General features: G+C 42.2%; 1 protein-coding gene across 3 annotated transcripts in view; it reads left to right on the top strand.

The window, feature by feature from the left end:
• Nucleotides 1-17,116, top strand: part of AK5 (adenylate kinase 5) — a 245,648-nt gene that overhangs the window by 149,641 nt on the left and 78,891 nt on the right. For all 3 annotated transcript variants that reach the window (XM_066268868.1, XM_066268867.1, XM_066268866.1), the window contains 2 exons: nt 876-966; nt 10,918-10,994. In XM_066268868.1, coding sequence (XP_066124965.1) covers nt 876-966; nt 10,918-10,994 — 168 coding nt within the window. The remainder of the gene's footprint in view (nt 1-875; nt 967-10,917; nt 10,995-17,116) is intronic.

Below are 17,116 nucleotides of genomic sequence, written 5' to 3'. Positions count from 1 at the left end.
GTGCAAAATAATCTATAGTTACAGAAAGCAAATCACTGATTGCCTGGTGGGGGCAGGAGGAAGAGATTTCTAAGAGGCACAAGGTAACTTTTAGAAGTGATGGATATATTCACTATTTTGATTTTTATTATGGTTTTACAGGTGTATACAGATGTCAAAGCTGTACTCTTTAAACATGTGCAATTTATTATATATTGATTATAACTCAGTAAAGCTATTTTTAAAAACTAAAGAGATAAACGTGTTTAGAAACACACTGCACAGCTTGGAAAATAGAGGACTTATAAATATAACCACGTTTCTTTAAAATTTTGTAAATTTTAGAGAGTAGTAAAATAAAAATTAAAATCTAATTTTTATTACATCTAAATCTATGGTGTTTCTAGACTACATCTATTGTATAGTATTCTTAGTATTTAGAATGGGAGCTAAAATTTAGTTTGAGGTTTCTTTCTCTTTTTTTAACAGTACATGAGAAAAATCTTTCCCTTCTGTTGTTTAAAACTATGTATTCTCATGAGTTTCTTTTTATTTAAAGAAAAACTAAGAGCCAGAAAGACACAAAGTTCAGTTTTTCTTTTTTTTTCCAAAGCTTACTGCATAAATTAAGAAAATTCTGCACATTTCTCAAGCATAATTGACCATACAATTGCCTAATTTTCCAGTGGTAATTTACTCCCTAATTCTCTGGTCTGTTTGATGTAAGATCTGGCCTCAGAAACTCTCTAAGTGCCTGATTAAGGACTCGAGGGCATTCATTCCCGCCATGCGGCTCCATTAGAGACACAGCTGTGTGAAGCATGCTTGTTATATTTTGGCATGAACTAATTTAAGTGTTCTCATGTTCCCAACTCTTCTGTCCTGATTTCCCCCAGTTCGATGCTGACCGAGATGAGGATGAGGTGTTCCATGACATCAGCATGGCAGTTGACAGCAAGTTATTTCCCAACAAAGAGGCGGCAGCAGGTAAGCCACTGTGCTCTTTGGGCAACAGATTGTCTTGATCACCTGCCAAGTGTCTGGGGCTTTGTGTGAGGTTGGAGCTCAGCAAACTGCTGTCCGGTTTTAAGGATGACACTGTCTTCAGAGTTTTGTGCTTTTGGGTCTAAAAGTAAAGGTACAAAACAAAACAGGAAGAAGGACTATACATCTGGCCCTTACACAGTTACTGCCTTGCTCCCAGTTATTACACATGTAAATTTGTGGGTAGTCACAATGTACCATAGATCTATGTTACTATAATTGCAAAAATCTAAACTAGCCTATGCTTTGTGCAAGAATTCATCCAGGACTCCCTACCCTTGGTCGGCAAACTGCGGCTCTTTGGCCCCTTGAGTGTGGCTCTTCCACAAAATACCACGTGTGGCGGCCCTGGCCGGTTGGCTCAGCGGTAGAGCGTCGGCCTGGTGTGCGGGGGACCTGGGTTCGATTCCCGGCCAGGGCACACAGGAGAAGCGCCCATTTGCTTCTCCACCCCCCACCCCCTCCTTCCTCTCTGTCTCTCTCTTCCCCTCCCGCAGCCAAGGCTCCGTTGGAGCAAAGATGGCCCGGGCGCTGGGGTGGCTCCTTGGCCTCTGCCCCAGGCGCTAGAGTGGCTCTGGTCTCCGCAGAGCGACGCCCCAGAGGGGCAGAGCATCGCCCCCTGGTGGGCAGAGCGTCGCCCCTGGTGGGCGTGCCGGGTGGATCCCGGTCGGGCTCATGCGGGAGTCTGTCTGACTGTCTCTCCCCGTTTCCAGCTTCAGAAGAAAAAAAAAAAAAAAAAATACCACGTGTGGGCGCTACCTTGATAAGGAATGTACCTACCTATATAGTTTAAGTTTAAAAAATTTGACTCTCAAAAGAAGTTTCAATCGTTGTACTGTTGATATTTGGCTCCGTTGACTAATGAGTTTGCCGACCACTGCATGGGTCTCCCTCTCCTTTCCCATCTGGAAAAAGCCTCCTTTTGGATCTGATAGCTACTCCCATTGACCCAGTGTCCCTGCAGTGGCTCTGCCCCTTCTTTTCCTAGTACTCTCACCTGGCTGTTTGACATGGGACAGGACTGGGGAGCAGTCACACCCCAGGTAGGCAGTGCTCACACTTCTGTCCCTGACCCAGCTCTCATGCTCCTTTATGTGGATAACTCTCAAATCTTTGGCCCAGTCCTGATCATTTTTCCCAGTTAAGGCCTCAGTGAGTAAAGACCATAAAAGTTCTGGTCTGTAAAGAAACACTAAACACTTAAATTTTTAAACCATATTTAAAGCCCACAGGAGTAACTTCAAAGAAAAGCAAACTAAAAGCAAGACCCACATGAAAGGTTGGAACTGGGCCAGTCCACTGGGGAGGGGGAAAAGCCTATTTTCAGTCTCCCTTGGCAACTGGCAGGTTGGTATAAACCCCTGACTAGGTCAGACCTGAAGGGACTCCAGCTGGACTGCTTTATCCCTTACGGGACAGCTGACGGGCTAAGCCCCCTGTACCGGGATGAAAGGTGGTGGTAGGGAAGGGGAAAGCCTTCTTTTAGCTCCTCTTGGCAACCAGCAGGTCAGCATAAACCCCCTACTACAGGGGTCGGGAACCTTTTTGGCTGAGAGAGCCATGAATGCCACATATTTTAAAATGTAATTCTGTGACAGCCATACAACGACTGTGTACATTACGCATTATCCAATAAAAATTTGGTGTTGTCCCGGAGGACAGCTGTGATTGGCTCCAGCCACCCGCAACCATGAACATGTGCCGCGGACCAGCGGGGCTCCTAATAACGATGCGGAATTAAGGAAACACACTTATCAAAACAAAAACGATGGAACCGGGAGGACTCTTCAAAATGCCTGGCAGTATGCGAGTGCCCCATAGCCCCAGTTCGCTTTATTATATAGCCATATGCAAATCAAGGACCTTGATACAAAGTTGCACCTCCAAGGCTAAGACAGGAACTCTCCCAAGGCAAAAACAGGATACATTAGTGAAATCTACAAACATCTGAAACAAACAAAAAGTCAGAGGAAGGGCATGTATATTGCTTCCAGCAACCCAAGGAAGCAAGTAGAGTGGGTGCAAATACTCAGCATCATAGCCAATATGGAGGTGAAAGGGGAAGAACTTAGCCTTTTGCTAAGCCTCGAATCTGCAATGGCTTTTTGTCATTTATGGTCCACAACAAACATGAGCAGTAGGAAATGAATGGATTGTAATACATGAGAATGTTATACATTTTTAATGTTATTATTTTTATTAAAGAATTGTCTGTGAGCCAGATGCAGCCATCAAAAGAGCCACATCTGGCTTGCTAGCCATAGGTTCCCAACCCCTGCCCTACTAAGTCAGACCTGGAGAGAACCCCAGCTGGATTGCCTTATCCCATATGAGAGAGCTGACAGGCTAAACCCCTTCCCAGGTCTGTGGGTGGGCACTGGGGAGAGCCTAACTGAAAACACAAGGCTGGTCGTCTATTCCAAAAGGAAAATTTATTTAAAACGCCTGGGTGCAAGTGTGAAGAGACAGACTAAGCAAGGGAGGGATGGAGCAGGGTTTATAAAGGTTAGTTAGGAGTCTCCGAAAAAAGCAGCTGACATCTCTGCCTCTATAGGTTCAAGGTAATATTTCTTCATATGTGGGTTGGAGTGGTGCCACAGCTCCTCCCAATTGTTTATATCCCGGTTTGACTGTCTATTATCAGCATCAGTTGTAAAAAGAAAGCCTAGGCTGCTTCAAAGGTCCCGGGCTGCAGTCCCCCTCCTCCCACGGGTTTTCACTGCCCTTGGGATGGCGGCTGATCCATCACCACAGAGCAGATAACTGATAGAAACTTGCCTGCTTAATTTTCCAGTGATATTTACAGAAAGGATGGCCTGTTGCAGGGGAAGATGAAATATTGAGAAGCATGTAAGGTCATGTAAGCATGACTGCTGCTGCTCTGAAAAATGCTGTACGCCTGTGCTTAAGTTGATGTTTTATTTAGAACACTTTTTTAGACCGCTAACAACAAATATTAAATTGCTAGATATCTTCGGTTTGCTAATACAGTGGGGTGGAGGAGCTGGTTTAGGCTGCCCCTTCTTTGAACTGCCAGAATTTTGTGGCTTTTGAGAGGCATTTTCCCAAGGGGGCTTCATCCTGCAATAGTGCAACTGGGTTCTAGGCTGGTCAGTAAACTGCCTGAGAACAGACAGGTGCTGTGTCCTCATTTTCTCCACGTCTCCTTGGCCGAGGGCACAGTGCCTGCCCTTACTGGCTTGCAGGGGCCTCCTCTTTCCTCTCTCTATCTCTGTCTCATCAGAGTGGGTGTTTCTGCTCACGATTCCAGCTCCCACTAGCTCCCTGCCACTTCCAAGTCCCTGAAAGCTAGGTTCTACTCCAGCCTTCATATAAGCCTTTTCTGTCTATAACAGCCCTTGGTGAGTGAAGTGAGCCTGGGAGGGACTGTGGTAAAGTAGAAATGAAGGATGCCTCCCCTCCAGGAGGCAGCCACTTTACAGCTCCAAACTATGCTGGCATTATGGCATGGGCTGAGGTTGCTAGATCGTTCCGTCTTTCAAAAGAAAACAGAAACCTGCATCTGTTGGTGAAATCACCAGGCTTATAAAAGTTGGTGACTCACCCAGTTAAACAAGACTGGCCGGTGCCCTCTGCTCTGTGAATTATCAGCCCCTGGGATTTGTCCCTTTATTCCTTTCCTCTCTCTGAACCCTCCCTGCAGAATTGGGGCTGTCCCACAGCTCTCGCACCGCCTCCATGTCAATGGCTTTCAGTTCTTTTAAGTTTCTATATAAAAACTGTGTATATTTCAGATGTTCAGCATGATGCTTTGACATACATATACATAAGGAAATAATTGCTACAAACTAATTGACATGCATAGTAACCATTTTTCTGTGTGTAATCAATGACAGGGAAATACATTCTCTGAGCACAGTTCCAGTATTCAAAGAGTATTATTAACCGTAGCCACCATGCTGTGCATTAAACCTATAGACTTACTTATCCTACCTAACTGCAACTTTGTACAACTTTAGTCAACATCTCCCCGCCTCCCCCACCTGATAACACCATTCTACTCTGCTTCTAGGTAGTTGACATTTTTAGATTGCATATATCAGTGAAATCACGCAGTATTTCTCTTTTAAGAGAGCCTGACAAAAATGTCCCTCCCCTCACAGCCCACACTGATCATCAGTGCTCGGGGACACCTTGGAAGTCCAGGCCTTGTTCTCAATCTCCACCATACTCATCGACGGCTATGCCGTTCCTTGCCCATCTCTGGTTTCTTCTGTCTGTCATGAATCTTGTTGCCATGGGTTTCCTCCGAATGCAGGTCTGATCACCCTGCCTCCCTGACAAAAAATATAACAAAACTTTCAACGACTCTTCTACAAGAAGGCTGAGCACCAGCGCCACTAACATGGCAGAAATATCCTTAGCTTTCCCACCGTGGTCCTGTCCCCTCTATGGCATCACCTGCCCCGTCACCCAGACCTGCTTCCACCAGGGCCGTGACTTCCTCAAGTATCCTGCCTCTGGCCATTTGCACAAGTTCATTGGGAATGCCTGACCCATTTGCATTGCCGTGCTCTCCCCAACTCCCAGCCCCATCCTTCACTCGGTCAGATCCTACTTTGTATCTCAGGGTAAATGTGATTTCTTCAGAAAGCTTCCTCAGGCCCCATCCCAGACAAGATTCAGCCCTGAGTGATACCCTGCACTTTTCTTTCAGGGTATTTATCACAATTGCGACTACATAATTAGAAATATGATTGTTAAAAGTCTGTTTCCCTTTATAGAGTGCAAAACTTCATGAGGAACAGTGTGTGTGTATGTGTGTTTGACACCCAGTGTGAATCTCACAGGAGATAGATGGCACATAAGGCCTTTCCCAACTGGTTGCTTCAGCTGGGTCATTTTCAGAGTACATGGACTCACAGTCACACCAAATTTTCTTTGGATCCAGAGCAGAGCGTACACTTGTTGCCTCCGTGCCACGAAATGCCATTCCCCAAACACCCTCCATCCCATCTGCAGTGTCCCCCTCCCCAGAGGCGAATTAAGGTCAGTTGAGGCCCCGGATGCAGAAGAAAATGTTGGGCCCCTTAAAAAAAAGAGAGAAACGGGGAAAAAATACATGTTAACCATATTTTTAAATAAATAAAAAATATGATGTACTATTAATGTTAAAATTGCACATATGAAACCAAACTTGGTGTCATTAGAAAAAAGCGGCCCTGGCCGGTTGGCTCAGCGGTAGAGCGTCGGCCTGGCGTGCGGGGGACCTGGGTTCGATTCCCGGCCAGGGCACATAGGAGAAGCGCCCATTTGCTTCTCCACCCCCACCCCCTCCTTCCTCTCTGTCTCTCTCTTCCCCTCCCGCAGCCAAGGCTCCACTGGAGCAAAGATGGCCCCGGGCACTGGGGATGGCTCCTTGGCCTCTGCCCCAGGCGCTAGAGTGGCTCTGGTCACGGCAGAGCGACTCCCTGGAGGGGCAGAGCATCACCCCCTGGTGAGCAGAGCATCGCCCCTGGTGGGCGTGCCGGGTGGATCCCGGTCGGGCGCATGTGGGAGTCTGTCTGACTGTCTCTCCCCGTTTCCAGCTTCAGAAAAATAAAAAAAATAAAATAAAATAAATAAAAGAAAAGAAAAAAGTGTCAAGTTGGGGTTTTGCGGGGCCTTCAGAAGTCGGGGCCCGGGGCGCACGCCTGGTGTGCCCGCTGTTAAATCCGCCTCTGCCCTTCCCCATGGCCCTCCACTAGTACTTCTAGCAGAGCCATCAGGCTCCAGCACACAAATCTCCCTGGGCCCCAGAGAATGTTGTGAAGAGTAAGTGGTCTATATGTATAAAGCATATGGCTGTCGCATTGGAAAGACTATATATATACATATAGATCAGTATCTTTGCTGAGGATTTGAGGAGCCACCGGACAGACCACATCTTATACAAAACAGCTCTTCCCTGTTTCCCTCCGTCTGCTTCGGCTCTCCCTCTCTCTCTTCCTCCCTCTTCCCGCAGATCTTGGGACAACTGGAAAAACCCTCTTCTCTTCTTATCGAAAACAGTCCACCACTGCCAGATTCCTCGAGGAGCTCCCTGTCTGGTCCCAAATACTGTCAGCATATTAAAAAAAAGAAATGCAGGGCTCTTCAAAGGAATTCTAATGCAAACTATTACTACCATGTCCACGCTTGTTAGAATTAGAGGTAATGCCTGTGGGTAATGCCTGAGGCACTTACAGGGTATTTAATGTTTATGGAGCAAATGAAGAAAATGAAGATCTTCAAAAATAAGATGTGAATGTTCTTTTATTCCTTTTTCAGGCCTTCAGCATATATGTATCAAATATATAGAGTCTCTAAGTGTTGTTCTTAGAATCAGAGATGAAATACATCCAAGCTAAAGCTGCTTATAGTTTATTGGAAGACACAGGACAAGGGAGAGACTGCTTTCCTCAGAGAGGCAGATGAAGTGTTAGAGGAGTTCTATTTATCTTTCACTGCCCAGGAAGCCCTGCCTTGCGGGAATGTTTCTTTTCTTTGGGACTCAAAATGGGAGGAAGATCTTCCTAAAATGTCAAATAGAAGATCCACTAGATCTAGGAGGAAAAGAAGTCTGTGACACTATCCCAGAAGCAGTCTGGTTAGCCTTCTGGTACCTCCAACACCCATTTGTCATCTTCCCGCTTAAATTTAAGGAGATAACCTGAAAATAATATTTCCAAAGACCATTCTACATCTAAAATTGGTGACAGTGAGTGCTCCCTATGGGGTTTTACTTCAGCTCAGGTTTTTCTCTGTTATCTATAGAAATAAAATTTTAAAACTGAAAAGAAATCAAATTCAAAATTGGGGGAAATGAAAGCTATACTATAACTTCGTTCAAATGTCCTAATTTTGCTCTTTGAGTAACAAGATCATTGATGTTGTTTTATGTTAAATTGTGCATTGAAAGAAGGCAAAAATGTATACCTATGCCTGTATTTACCTCCCTATTCTGTATATCAAACTTAAAGGTCCCATCCCCAGCAAACCAAGCAACCAATACAGAAGAAAACAAAAGCTATTTAGTCATTATCTGAGCTGATAATTACATCCTTTGTCTATTGCCTTCTATAATATATTAGTTGTTGCCCGAAGCAACAACATGTCAAGAAATTCCATCCTTTTATGATACAATAAAATTTCTGTTAAAAACATTATATTGGGAAAGCCAATCTCTTTTTTGTAAGCGCAGGTTTTTTATTTTTTTAAAACAAATATCTCTTCATTTTCTTGCTGAGAATAGTTTTCTAATAATCTTGTTCCAGTTTCAAATATTAATGTGTAACATCTCTTAACTGGGTTGTTTATGAACCCTTCACTTTGTACTTTTTGAAAACAAGCAAAAGAACAGTTTCCAATTAAATAAAGTAAGTAGGACACAGGAACTCAAAGAGCTATATGTTTAATAAGCCTTTGTGTTCTTATCACATTGTTCACTCCACGTGAATCACTGTAAAAATGTGCAAGGTGAGGAAATTGAGTACCTAGTACCACTTCCACTAGTCAGTGGTGGATAATATCCATGCTGGGAAAGCAATGAAAACTACATAAAATTGCCATCACCTGGAATAATGCTGTCACTTAGCAACCTTTTGATTGTCACTGGCTGGAGTGACACCCTTTGGTCTACTAAATCTTCCATTTCTGCAGCCATCCAGGGACCCGCCTCATCATCGCCCATTCACTGCCTCATTTCTCAGAATGTAGAAGAGCCGGCAGACCCCCCCCCCAGGTCCTCTCCTCTCAAGCACTACAATGGAAAGGCCTATTTATAAAGCCATGTGGTATGGCTCTGGCTTAGAACTTGGAGTCAGTGGAATATGTGAGGAGAAATGGGAGCGATGACACCTCACTTTCTGTCTTTATCTCACTTTCTGCATGACCTTAAGCCAAGTTGTTTAACTTCTCTGCAGCTTATTTTTCTTTTTTTTTTAAATGAGGGGGTGGGATCCTATGAAATACTGGTTCTAAAATGTCTGTGATCTTAAAACAGAAAAATACGCATTGACTTCTGACATCTTTACAGCCTCACAACACAACTGCAAATTGATCTTTAAACTGGGCTTTGTGACAGTCAAGTGTCTTGACCTTAAGACAGACCTTATAAAGTTTTTTGTTTGAAATATACCAAAAGCACAAAGATAGAAAACATATATAATCCCACTCTCAAAAATTATATATATATAATTAAAAATTCTGTATCACCCTTCTGTAACTCTATTAATAGCATGGTGTGCAGTCTTCCAAACTCCATTCCAGCAAGCACCTTATTTACAATGGGATTGTCAAGGGTCGTTCTGATGACCTGATTGGCATCACCTAGAATTGTGCTGCACACACTTATGCAACTATATGTGACAACTTTATGGTTAGTTACTTTTCCAAAATGGTTCAATGAGTCAAAGTATCTCCATTTTGAAAAACTTCATCATCCTTTAAAAAAATTTTTTAAAAGATACAATAAGTAATAGCATTACTGCTTAGTACTTAGTTTGATAGGGCTAGTACTTAGTGAGCTTGGTAAACAGCAGGAGTAATGATGAGAGGAGAGGAAGAAGAGCTAAGAAAAGACTATGTGAGGACCTACTTTGATTCTCTTTTTGGAAGAAAGTGTGAAAGCAGTGTCTCTGGAGAGGCCCACATCTGAAGAGTGTGTGAGGTGCTTGACGTTTTTATTAAAAACTCATCTTAAGCCTGACCTGTGGTGGCTCAGTGGATAAAGCGTCGACCTGGAAATGCTGAGGTCACCGGTTTGAAACCCTGGGCTTGCCTGGTCAAGGCACATATGGGAGTTGATGCTTCCAGCTCCTCCCCCCTTCTCTTTCTCTGTCTCTCTCTCCTCTCTCTTTTCTCTCTAAAAATGAATAAATAAAATAAAAATTAAAAAAAAACTCATCTTAAAAAAAAAAACCTCATCTTCATTAAACATTACTCATTGTGCATTGTGGCCAAGAATTATTTGGCAAGACCAAGTTTCAAATGAAACATGAAGTAGTTTATTTCATCACAGGGTGCATAGTGTTTTAAAGGCAGCACTGAATTCTGTCTTTCTAGCTAGTTAGGTGGGCACGCAAACGTAGGTTGACAGTTCTGAGTACCTGAAACACAGAGTTTCTTGTATTATTCTTTATTGATGGTATTATTTATTTTTATTAGAACTATAAACCTACTTTGGCCCGCCCCTGTATTTGGAAGCAGGAAAGAGTTGTTAGATGAGGATGATGAGTTAATTGTGCTCCAGGAGCCCTGTTATGTAAATTACCGGCTTAAGGTTGAGGCTTGGGATCACTGGGTAAGATATTTCACGTAACCTAGTACATAAGGAGGGAAGAAGCTATTAATACATTAGGTTGGCCTGGTTTTCCTCACCTTCAGGGACTAAAGCGATGCAATGGCTGGAGGAAAAACTCAGGTTTTCATGGGCTGAATAACTCGGCATTTCTTATTTCTAGGAACCCCCTGCTCTTCTCCCACTAGAAGGAACATGGTGTTCCTTCTACCTCAGTTTCTCTTGCACACCCCTGACTGACTTTCCTCCTGGACAGCCCTATTCACTCTTACAGTTCAGACTCTTGAGTTCCCTGTGAAGAATCTCATTTCCACCATCACCTCCCACTGCTAGTCAGAATGAGTAGCACTTTCCCTTTTGTTTCTGAACCTTGCTGTTGACAAAATCCATCTCCTTCACAAGATTGTGTTCCATTTAAGGGTGCAGATGGTGTCCACAGCATCTGTACTTTCTATCTGCAGGCCAGACAGTGCCTGGCAGATGGGAAGAGTCTAGAAATGTTTGCAAACTTAATGTAATCATAAGGACAATATGGAAACCTAAGAGGAGATTGTTTGCTTTAGAAACATAGACGGACAGCCTCCATCAGGTAATCTTTTCTTTCCTAATCTTAGATTCAAGTGAACTTGATCCTTCAATGATGTTGGACACTGGAGAGATCGTTGATACAGGATCTGATTATGAAGATCAGGTAATTAAAATCTAAAATCATCTCTCTGTTTAAATATTTTTAATTTCAGCCTTTGTTACTGTTTTGTAAAAATCAGAATTATAAATCGTTTTGTGAAATCTTTACAGGAACATATATCCCATAATAAATCATAGCAGCCTACAGCTATTATGATGTCATTAAATTTGGTCCTTTAGTTATTCCTTATCCACAGATCCAAAATGCAACTAATGAAGGAAAGGTTTGTAGTCAAAAGTTACATGCAATAGAAATGAGGTTACATGAGTTATCTTGCCCAAGAATTTGCCTGTGCCCCTCTTAACCAATAATAAACCAAAGATATTTATTAAGCATTAACTACAGGTTTGGGGCTCTGCTTTTCTATTTCCAACCTTTGAAAGGTCTGATGGCAAAAGACAACACAGCCAAGGAGTTAAAAATATTTTCTATTTGAATAAAAGCAAAGAAATTTATCTGGGTCATTTTCCTCTCAGCAGAACTCTCCCTACTGCTATATTTTAATGTTCCAAAATATCAATAGTTGGCAAATCATCCAATTCTCTAATTAGGCTTTATTTTTAAAAAAAGATAATATCTGAAACTTCCTTCCACCTCCCATTAGTGCAGTCTGCAATGGCTGAAAGCCAAGTGAACAAGTTCTGGGATTCCCCCCCCCCCCCCATCTTCAACTAATATATGTCACAAATAAAGCAGAGAGATCTGAGCACTCTCTATGGCTGGCTACACATTGCATATTCATATTCAGAAGCTATTTTCACAGAGGGTGAGTTTTCTTTCCTTGTATCACAAAGAAAGAAGTTATTGATGAATGATGTAATGGCTGTCACATACTTATAGTAACTTTTAGCATTTATTAGGCACTGAATACATACTAAATGTTGTGCTAATTTTCTTAATTTGATTATCTCACTGATTTCTCACTACATCCTTAGGAAATAGGAATTATTACCTTTATTTCATAGACAGGAATATTAAGCAAAGAGTTATACAAGAAGTTTGACAGTAGGGACACAAACTTTGAGCACATTCCCTGACTTCTTTCTTAGCTTCTGAAGACAGGCCAGTCACTGGCCCGTTTTTGGTGCCTTTTCAGTTGCTAACCTAAGGCCTCGGCAGAGGCAAACGCCAGACAACCGCTGGTGAAGGTGAGCTCACAACCCCAAATTACAGGCTGCACAGAAAAATAAACCCTAACCAGAAATTCAGCTGATTTATTAAATGAAAGGATTCACACCCCCAAAAACTAGAGATAACAGAAAAATCTGAAAGAAGTCTTGATATAGGAATATTTAAAAAATTTTTTTTTTTTTTTTTTAGATTTTATTTATTCATTATAGAGAGGAGAGAGAGAGAGAGAGAGAAGGGGGGAGGAGCAGGAAGCATCAACTCCCATATGCGCCTTGACCAGGCTAGCCCAGGGTTTCGAACCAGCAACCTCAGTGTTTCCAGGTTGACACTTTATCCACTGCGCCACCACAGGTCAGGCTTTTTTTTTTTTTTTTTTTTTTTTTAATTTTTTTTTTTTTTAGATTTTATTTATTCATTATAGAGAGGAGAGAGAGAGAGAGAGAGAAGGGGGGAGGAGCAGGAAGCATCAACTCCCATAATATAGGAATATTTTAAATGTCAAAGAGATAAAGTGAAGATTTGAAACCATAATACAAGTACTGGGGGGAAAATGGGAAGGAAGAGGCAGGAAGGAAAAAGGAAGAAATAGAAATTCTAGGCACAAAAATATCATTGTTGAGATAAAAATTCAGTCAACAGGTTGAATAGTAGAGTAGACATGGTTAAAAGAGACTTGGTGATAGAGCTGATGACATTGCCTTAGAATAACATAGAGAGCTAAATAGTTGCCAAGTATAAGAAAGAACTTAGGAGACACTAAGGATGGAATGACTGGGCATGTTTTAACAGGAATTCCAGAAGGAGAAAATGGAGGGGAGGGAACAGGGCTGTACTTTAACAGATAATAGTTGAGAATTTCACAGAGATGGTAAAAGACAAGTCCCCAGATGGATGGGGTGCAACCAGTCCTAAGTAAGTTTTATTTTTTAATTCTCACATATTCTTTATCCATCTAGTCATCCACCAAATACTAACTGAGCACATACTGTGTGCCAGGTATTGTTTAGGCACTTGAAATATTATATATAATGGTATGTACGAGTCAAGTAGCTTACAGCCTAGTGGGAAAGACAGATAGTAAACAATAAAAATAGTAAATTAGTAAATTCTGTAAATTGTCAGAAGTAGTAAGTTCTGTGAAAAAAGGAAAAGTACAACACGGTAAAATAATTAGAAATGTGGGATGGGGGTTATATTAGAGGGTGGTCAATATTAACTTGGATGGCCTCATAGAAGAGGCGCGATCTGAGCAAATATTTGGCATATATTGTAAAACGTAAGAACACAGAAGACAAAGAAAATAATTAAAAGTGAAAAGGCATTACCAACAAAGGAATAGCAATTTTGGTAGCAGCAGATTAAATACAGCAAAAGCTAGAATTTATTGAGTACCTTCTATAAACCAAATACTGTGTTTTACAGATCACATGCATTATGGCTAATCCTTACCATAACTCAAGAAGGTAGTTCTGTTATTCCCAATTTACAGCTGACCAAACTGAAGCTCAGAGAAGTTCAGTGACTTCCCCCAAGACCACACAGCTAGCAAGTTGAAGAGTCAGAAATCAAACTTTGCTCAGTCCCACCAAAATCTAGTTTCTACTTACACCGCTTCAAAAAAACCCTTCTCAAGCTCACTGATAATCTAGTACCAATTCCAGTTAATACTTTTTAGTTATCTTTCTTGACCTCTACTGCATTCATTCACCTGACTTTTACTGTAAAGAACCAGGTAGTAAATATTTTAGGCTTTATGGGCCATAAGGTCTCTGTTATAGTTACTCATATTCTGCTACTACAGTGCAAAAGCAAGCATAACTATACTTAAACAAATGAGTGTGGTATATTTGTGTTCCAGCAAAGCTTTATTTACAGATACTGAAATTTGAATTCTTGGCAAATTTCATGTAATTCATTTTAACTATTTAAAAATGGAAAGTTCTCCCAGTCTTAATTGGGAGACTGGACACAGACAGGCAGTGGAGTGGATTCCATCTGCAGGGAGGGGTTTGCTGATTCCATCTGTAAACCACCCCTATTTTATTTCAGATGTTTTATTGAATGCATTGGGGTGACATTGGTTAATAAAATTACACAGGTTTCAGATGTACAGTTCTGTAATATATCACCTGTACATTGTATTGTGCATTCCCCCATTCTTGGCTTTCTCCTCTCTACTAGCATCTAACATTTCTAGAGTGTTTAATACTATTCTAAGTTCTTCATGATTATTACCCCATTTTACCTTTTATAATATGAGATAGATATATTATTACTTCTTTATTGTAAGTTGTTTAGAACATCTTTGTTTAAAATGTGTATTTATTAAAATAACAAAATATATTTTAGCACTTATTATAGTATTATTTATTAATTTTATATTATTATCCCATTAAGGAAACTGGGGCACATAAAAATTAAGCCATTTTTTCAAGGTCGCAAAGCTGGCAAGAAGTAAAGACAATGCAAACAGCTGTCTGATTGCAGAGCTGTGACCAGGAAAGACAGGCTAGGTTCTGCTACAGTGACAAATATAACTCAAAATCAGAGTGTTTTCCTTCTAAAGGCTTTCTTCCACGTGACTTCCAAAGGGAACGGAGATGGAAAGGACAAGAGCAGGAAGAAAACAGACCAGCTCTTAATTGCCCATGACCTCTTCCCACATTCTTTTAATACCCCCTGACCCCGGTCCCTGGCTCTCCCTACACGCAAGAGGGCTGGAAAACAGAGCTTGCTTAGTGACCAGGAAGGTATAGATCATGAGCACCGAGCCAGCCGAGGCCACAAAGCTCTTGTTCCCTAGTGTGCTTACTTTCTCTTGCTGCTCCTCATACTCCCCAGCTCACTCATTCTTGGTTTCTTTGTTAAACTCCTCTCTGTCTGTCGTTATTTAAATGTGGATGCTCTGGCCCCTTCACACCTCACTGCACGTGCTCTCTTTTGAGAAGCACAGTCATAGCCATGGTTTTGCATATGTCTCTCTACTAAACAGCAATGGTTGGGTTTCCCATGTGCATCTCAAACTCAACACATCCAAAACCAAACTCACTATCTTCCCCCACAAAATCTGTTCACCCTTCTGCTTTCCCTATCTCTGTGAATGATACCACCATCCTCCCAGCTGCCCAAGCCAAAAACCAGAGTATCTTCCTATCCTTCTTCCTTTCTCTCCCGCCCTACATCAGTTAGATGAAGAAGCCAGTTCGTACTCTGAAGCAGGAGTCACTCCGGACCTCCCCAGGCCCACGGGCGCTGCCCTGGTTCCCACCTTCAGCCTTCCTCCCTGGGGCCACTGCATCAGTTTCCTAACCAGTGTCCCTTCCCCGGCTCCTCACCTGTCAAAGTCGTCTTTCTGAAAAGAAAAGTCAGTTCTGGCATTCCACTGCTTAAAACCTTTCTTATGTCCTCATTGAAGCCAGAATTAAAATGGAACCTCTTACCAGGGTACATGAGAGCTTACGAATTGGAATCTGAACCCCTGCATCCCTCCCAAACTCATCCCTTGCCAATCTTCAAATCACACTGGGTGCTCCAGCCACACCGAGCCATGTGCAGTCTCCCTCAGCAGGTTGTGCTTGGCAGCCCCTTTCCTCTGCATGGAAGCTGTGCCGACCCCATCGTCTCTGTCCCAGATAACCCCCACTCGTGCCGCCTCAAGACCAAGCTTCTCCTTGAGGAAGTCCTTCTCGTGTCATGTGTTCGGTTCACCTTGTCAGGGGCTCCGTAAAGCCCTGTGCTGTAGTATTCTCTCGTCTTACAGGGGCTGTTCTGCTCCGGGTGTGTCAGTGAAGCCTGCCACACAGTCTGGTACATAGCATGTGCTCAGTAAATTTCCATTATTTTTAAAGCCAATAAAATGATGTCTAGTTCTTCTACTTAATATGTGATTTTTTGATAACTTGCTAACTCTTTTGAGCCTAGGTTTCCTCTTCTAGATGATGATGGTAATGATTCCACTAAGAATTAGTTGTAGGAAGTAGGGAGTGCTAGTTACCTAGTTACCTTGTACAGAACAAATGCTTCAAAAATGTGAACACTCTGCTTTTTCCTTCCCTAAAACTCAACGTAGACTGAACTTTTCAGGAATGGGTGCCATTATGTAGGTGACAGAGGCCACCATATCTTCAGCTAGAACTAGATGAATGCTAATTGTCTGAATATGTTTGGTTTCTGATCTGGTGTGTAGGCACTTAGAAGTCACCGCTCTGCCCTAACAAGAAGTAAAAAAGCTGAACAAACTGAAAAATCAATGATTCTTAGGTCTGTTAGAGAAGTGAGGTCATAAGACAAACCTCTACACCCAAAATTGGAAAGGCAGACAGGAAAATTCTGAGAATCATAACAAACCCAGGAGCAAGAATCTCCACAGGAACCAGTGCCAGGTGGGAAACCCAAACTGTAATTGACAAATTGCAGCGGCTCAGTGTGGGCAAGTCTGAGAGTTAAAAACTCCAGAGTGACCCAGATAGAGAGGTCCCACACTTTTGTGAATTTCATCTCCAGGGACTTGACCAGGTTCCCATAGTGAATATCAGAGAAAAATCTCCTTGTGCTTCTGGCGGAGCAAGGAGAAAGGACCATGTTGAAAAACCCAGAGCACTTTGATTTTCTTAACAAGGTCTGCTCCCAGGAGAAACTGATTTTCCCAGAACCTAACCTGCTGAGTCTTTATCAGAGCCTGCCTAATCTACCTATGAGAAGGAAAATACCAACTCCTGCCACTTCTAGCCTTTCTGCCCGACCTAAAGTGTGTGTGGGGGAGGACGACCTAAGATGCACTGGTGAAGTTCACAGTTCAGGGGCATAGGGTCTCCAAAACACAGACCTAATTGAAGGACTGCCTGCATTTCATAGAACAACTCCCATCCTCCCCATACACACTTTGCCACCATATTACTAAAACTTTATTTACTGCAGTTCCTTTTACCTAGTACATTATGTCCAGCTTTCAACAAAAAATTACAAGACATGTTAAAAAGCAAAAACACAGTTTG

This window comes from Saccopteryx bilineata, chromosome 3 (assembly GCF_036850765.1).
Source record: "Saccopteryx bilineata isolate mSacBil1 chromosome 3, mSacBil1_pri_phased_curated, whole genome shotgun sequence".
NCBI classification, from domain to species: domain Eukaryota; kingdom Metazoa; phylum Chordata; class Mammalia; order Chiroptera; family Emballonuridae; genus Saccopteryx; species Saccopteryx bilineata.
The sequence above is the reverse complement of the archived record's forward strand: the minus strand, read 5'-3'. Positions and strand labels throughout refer to the sequence as shown.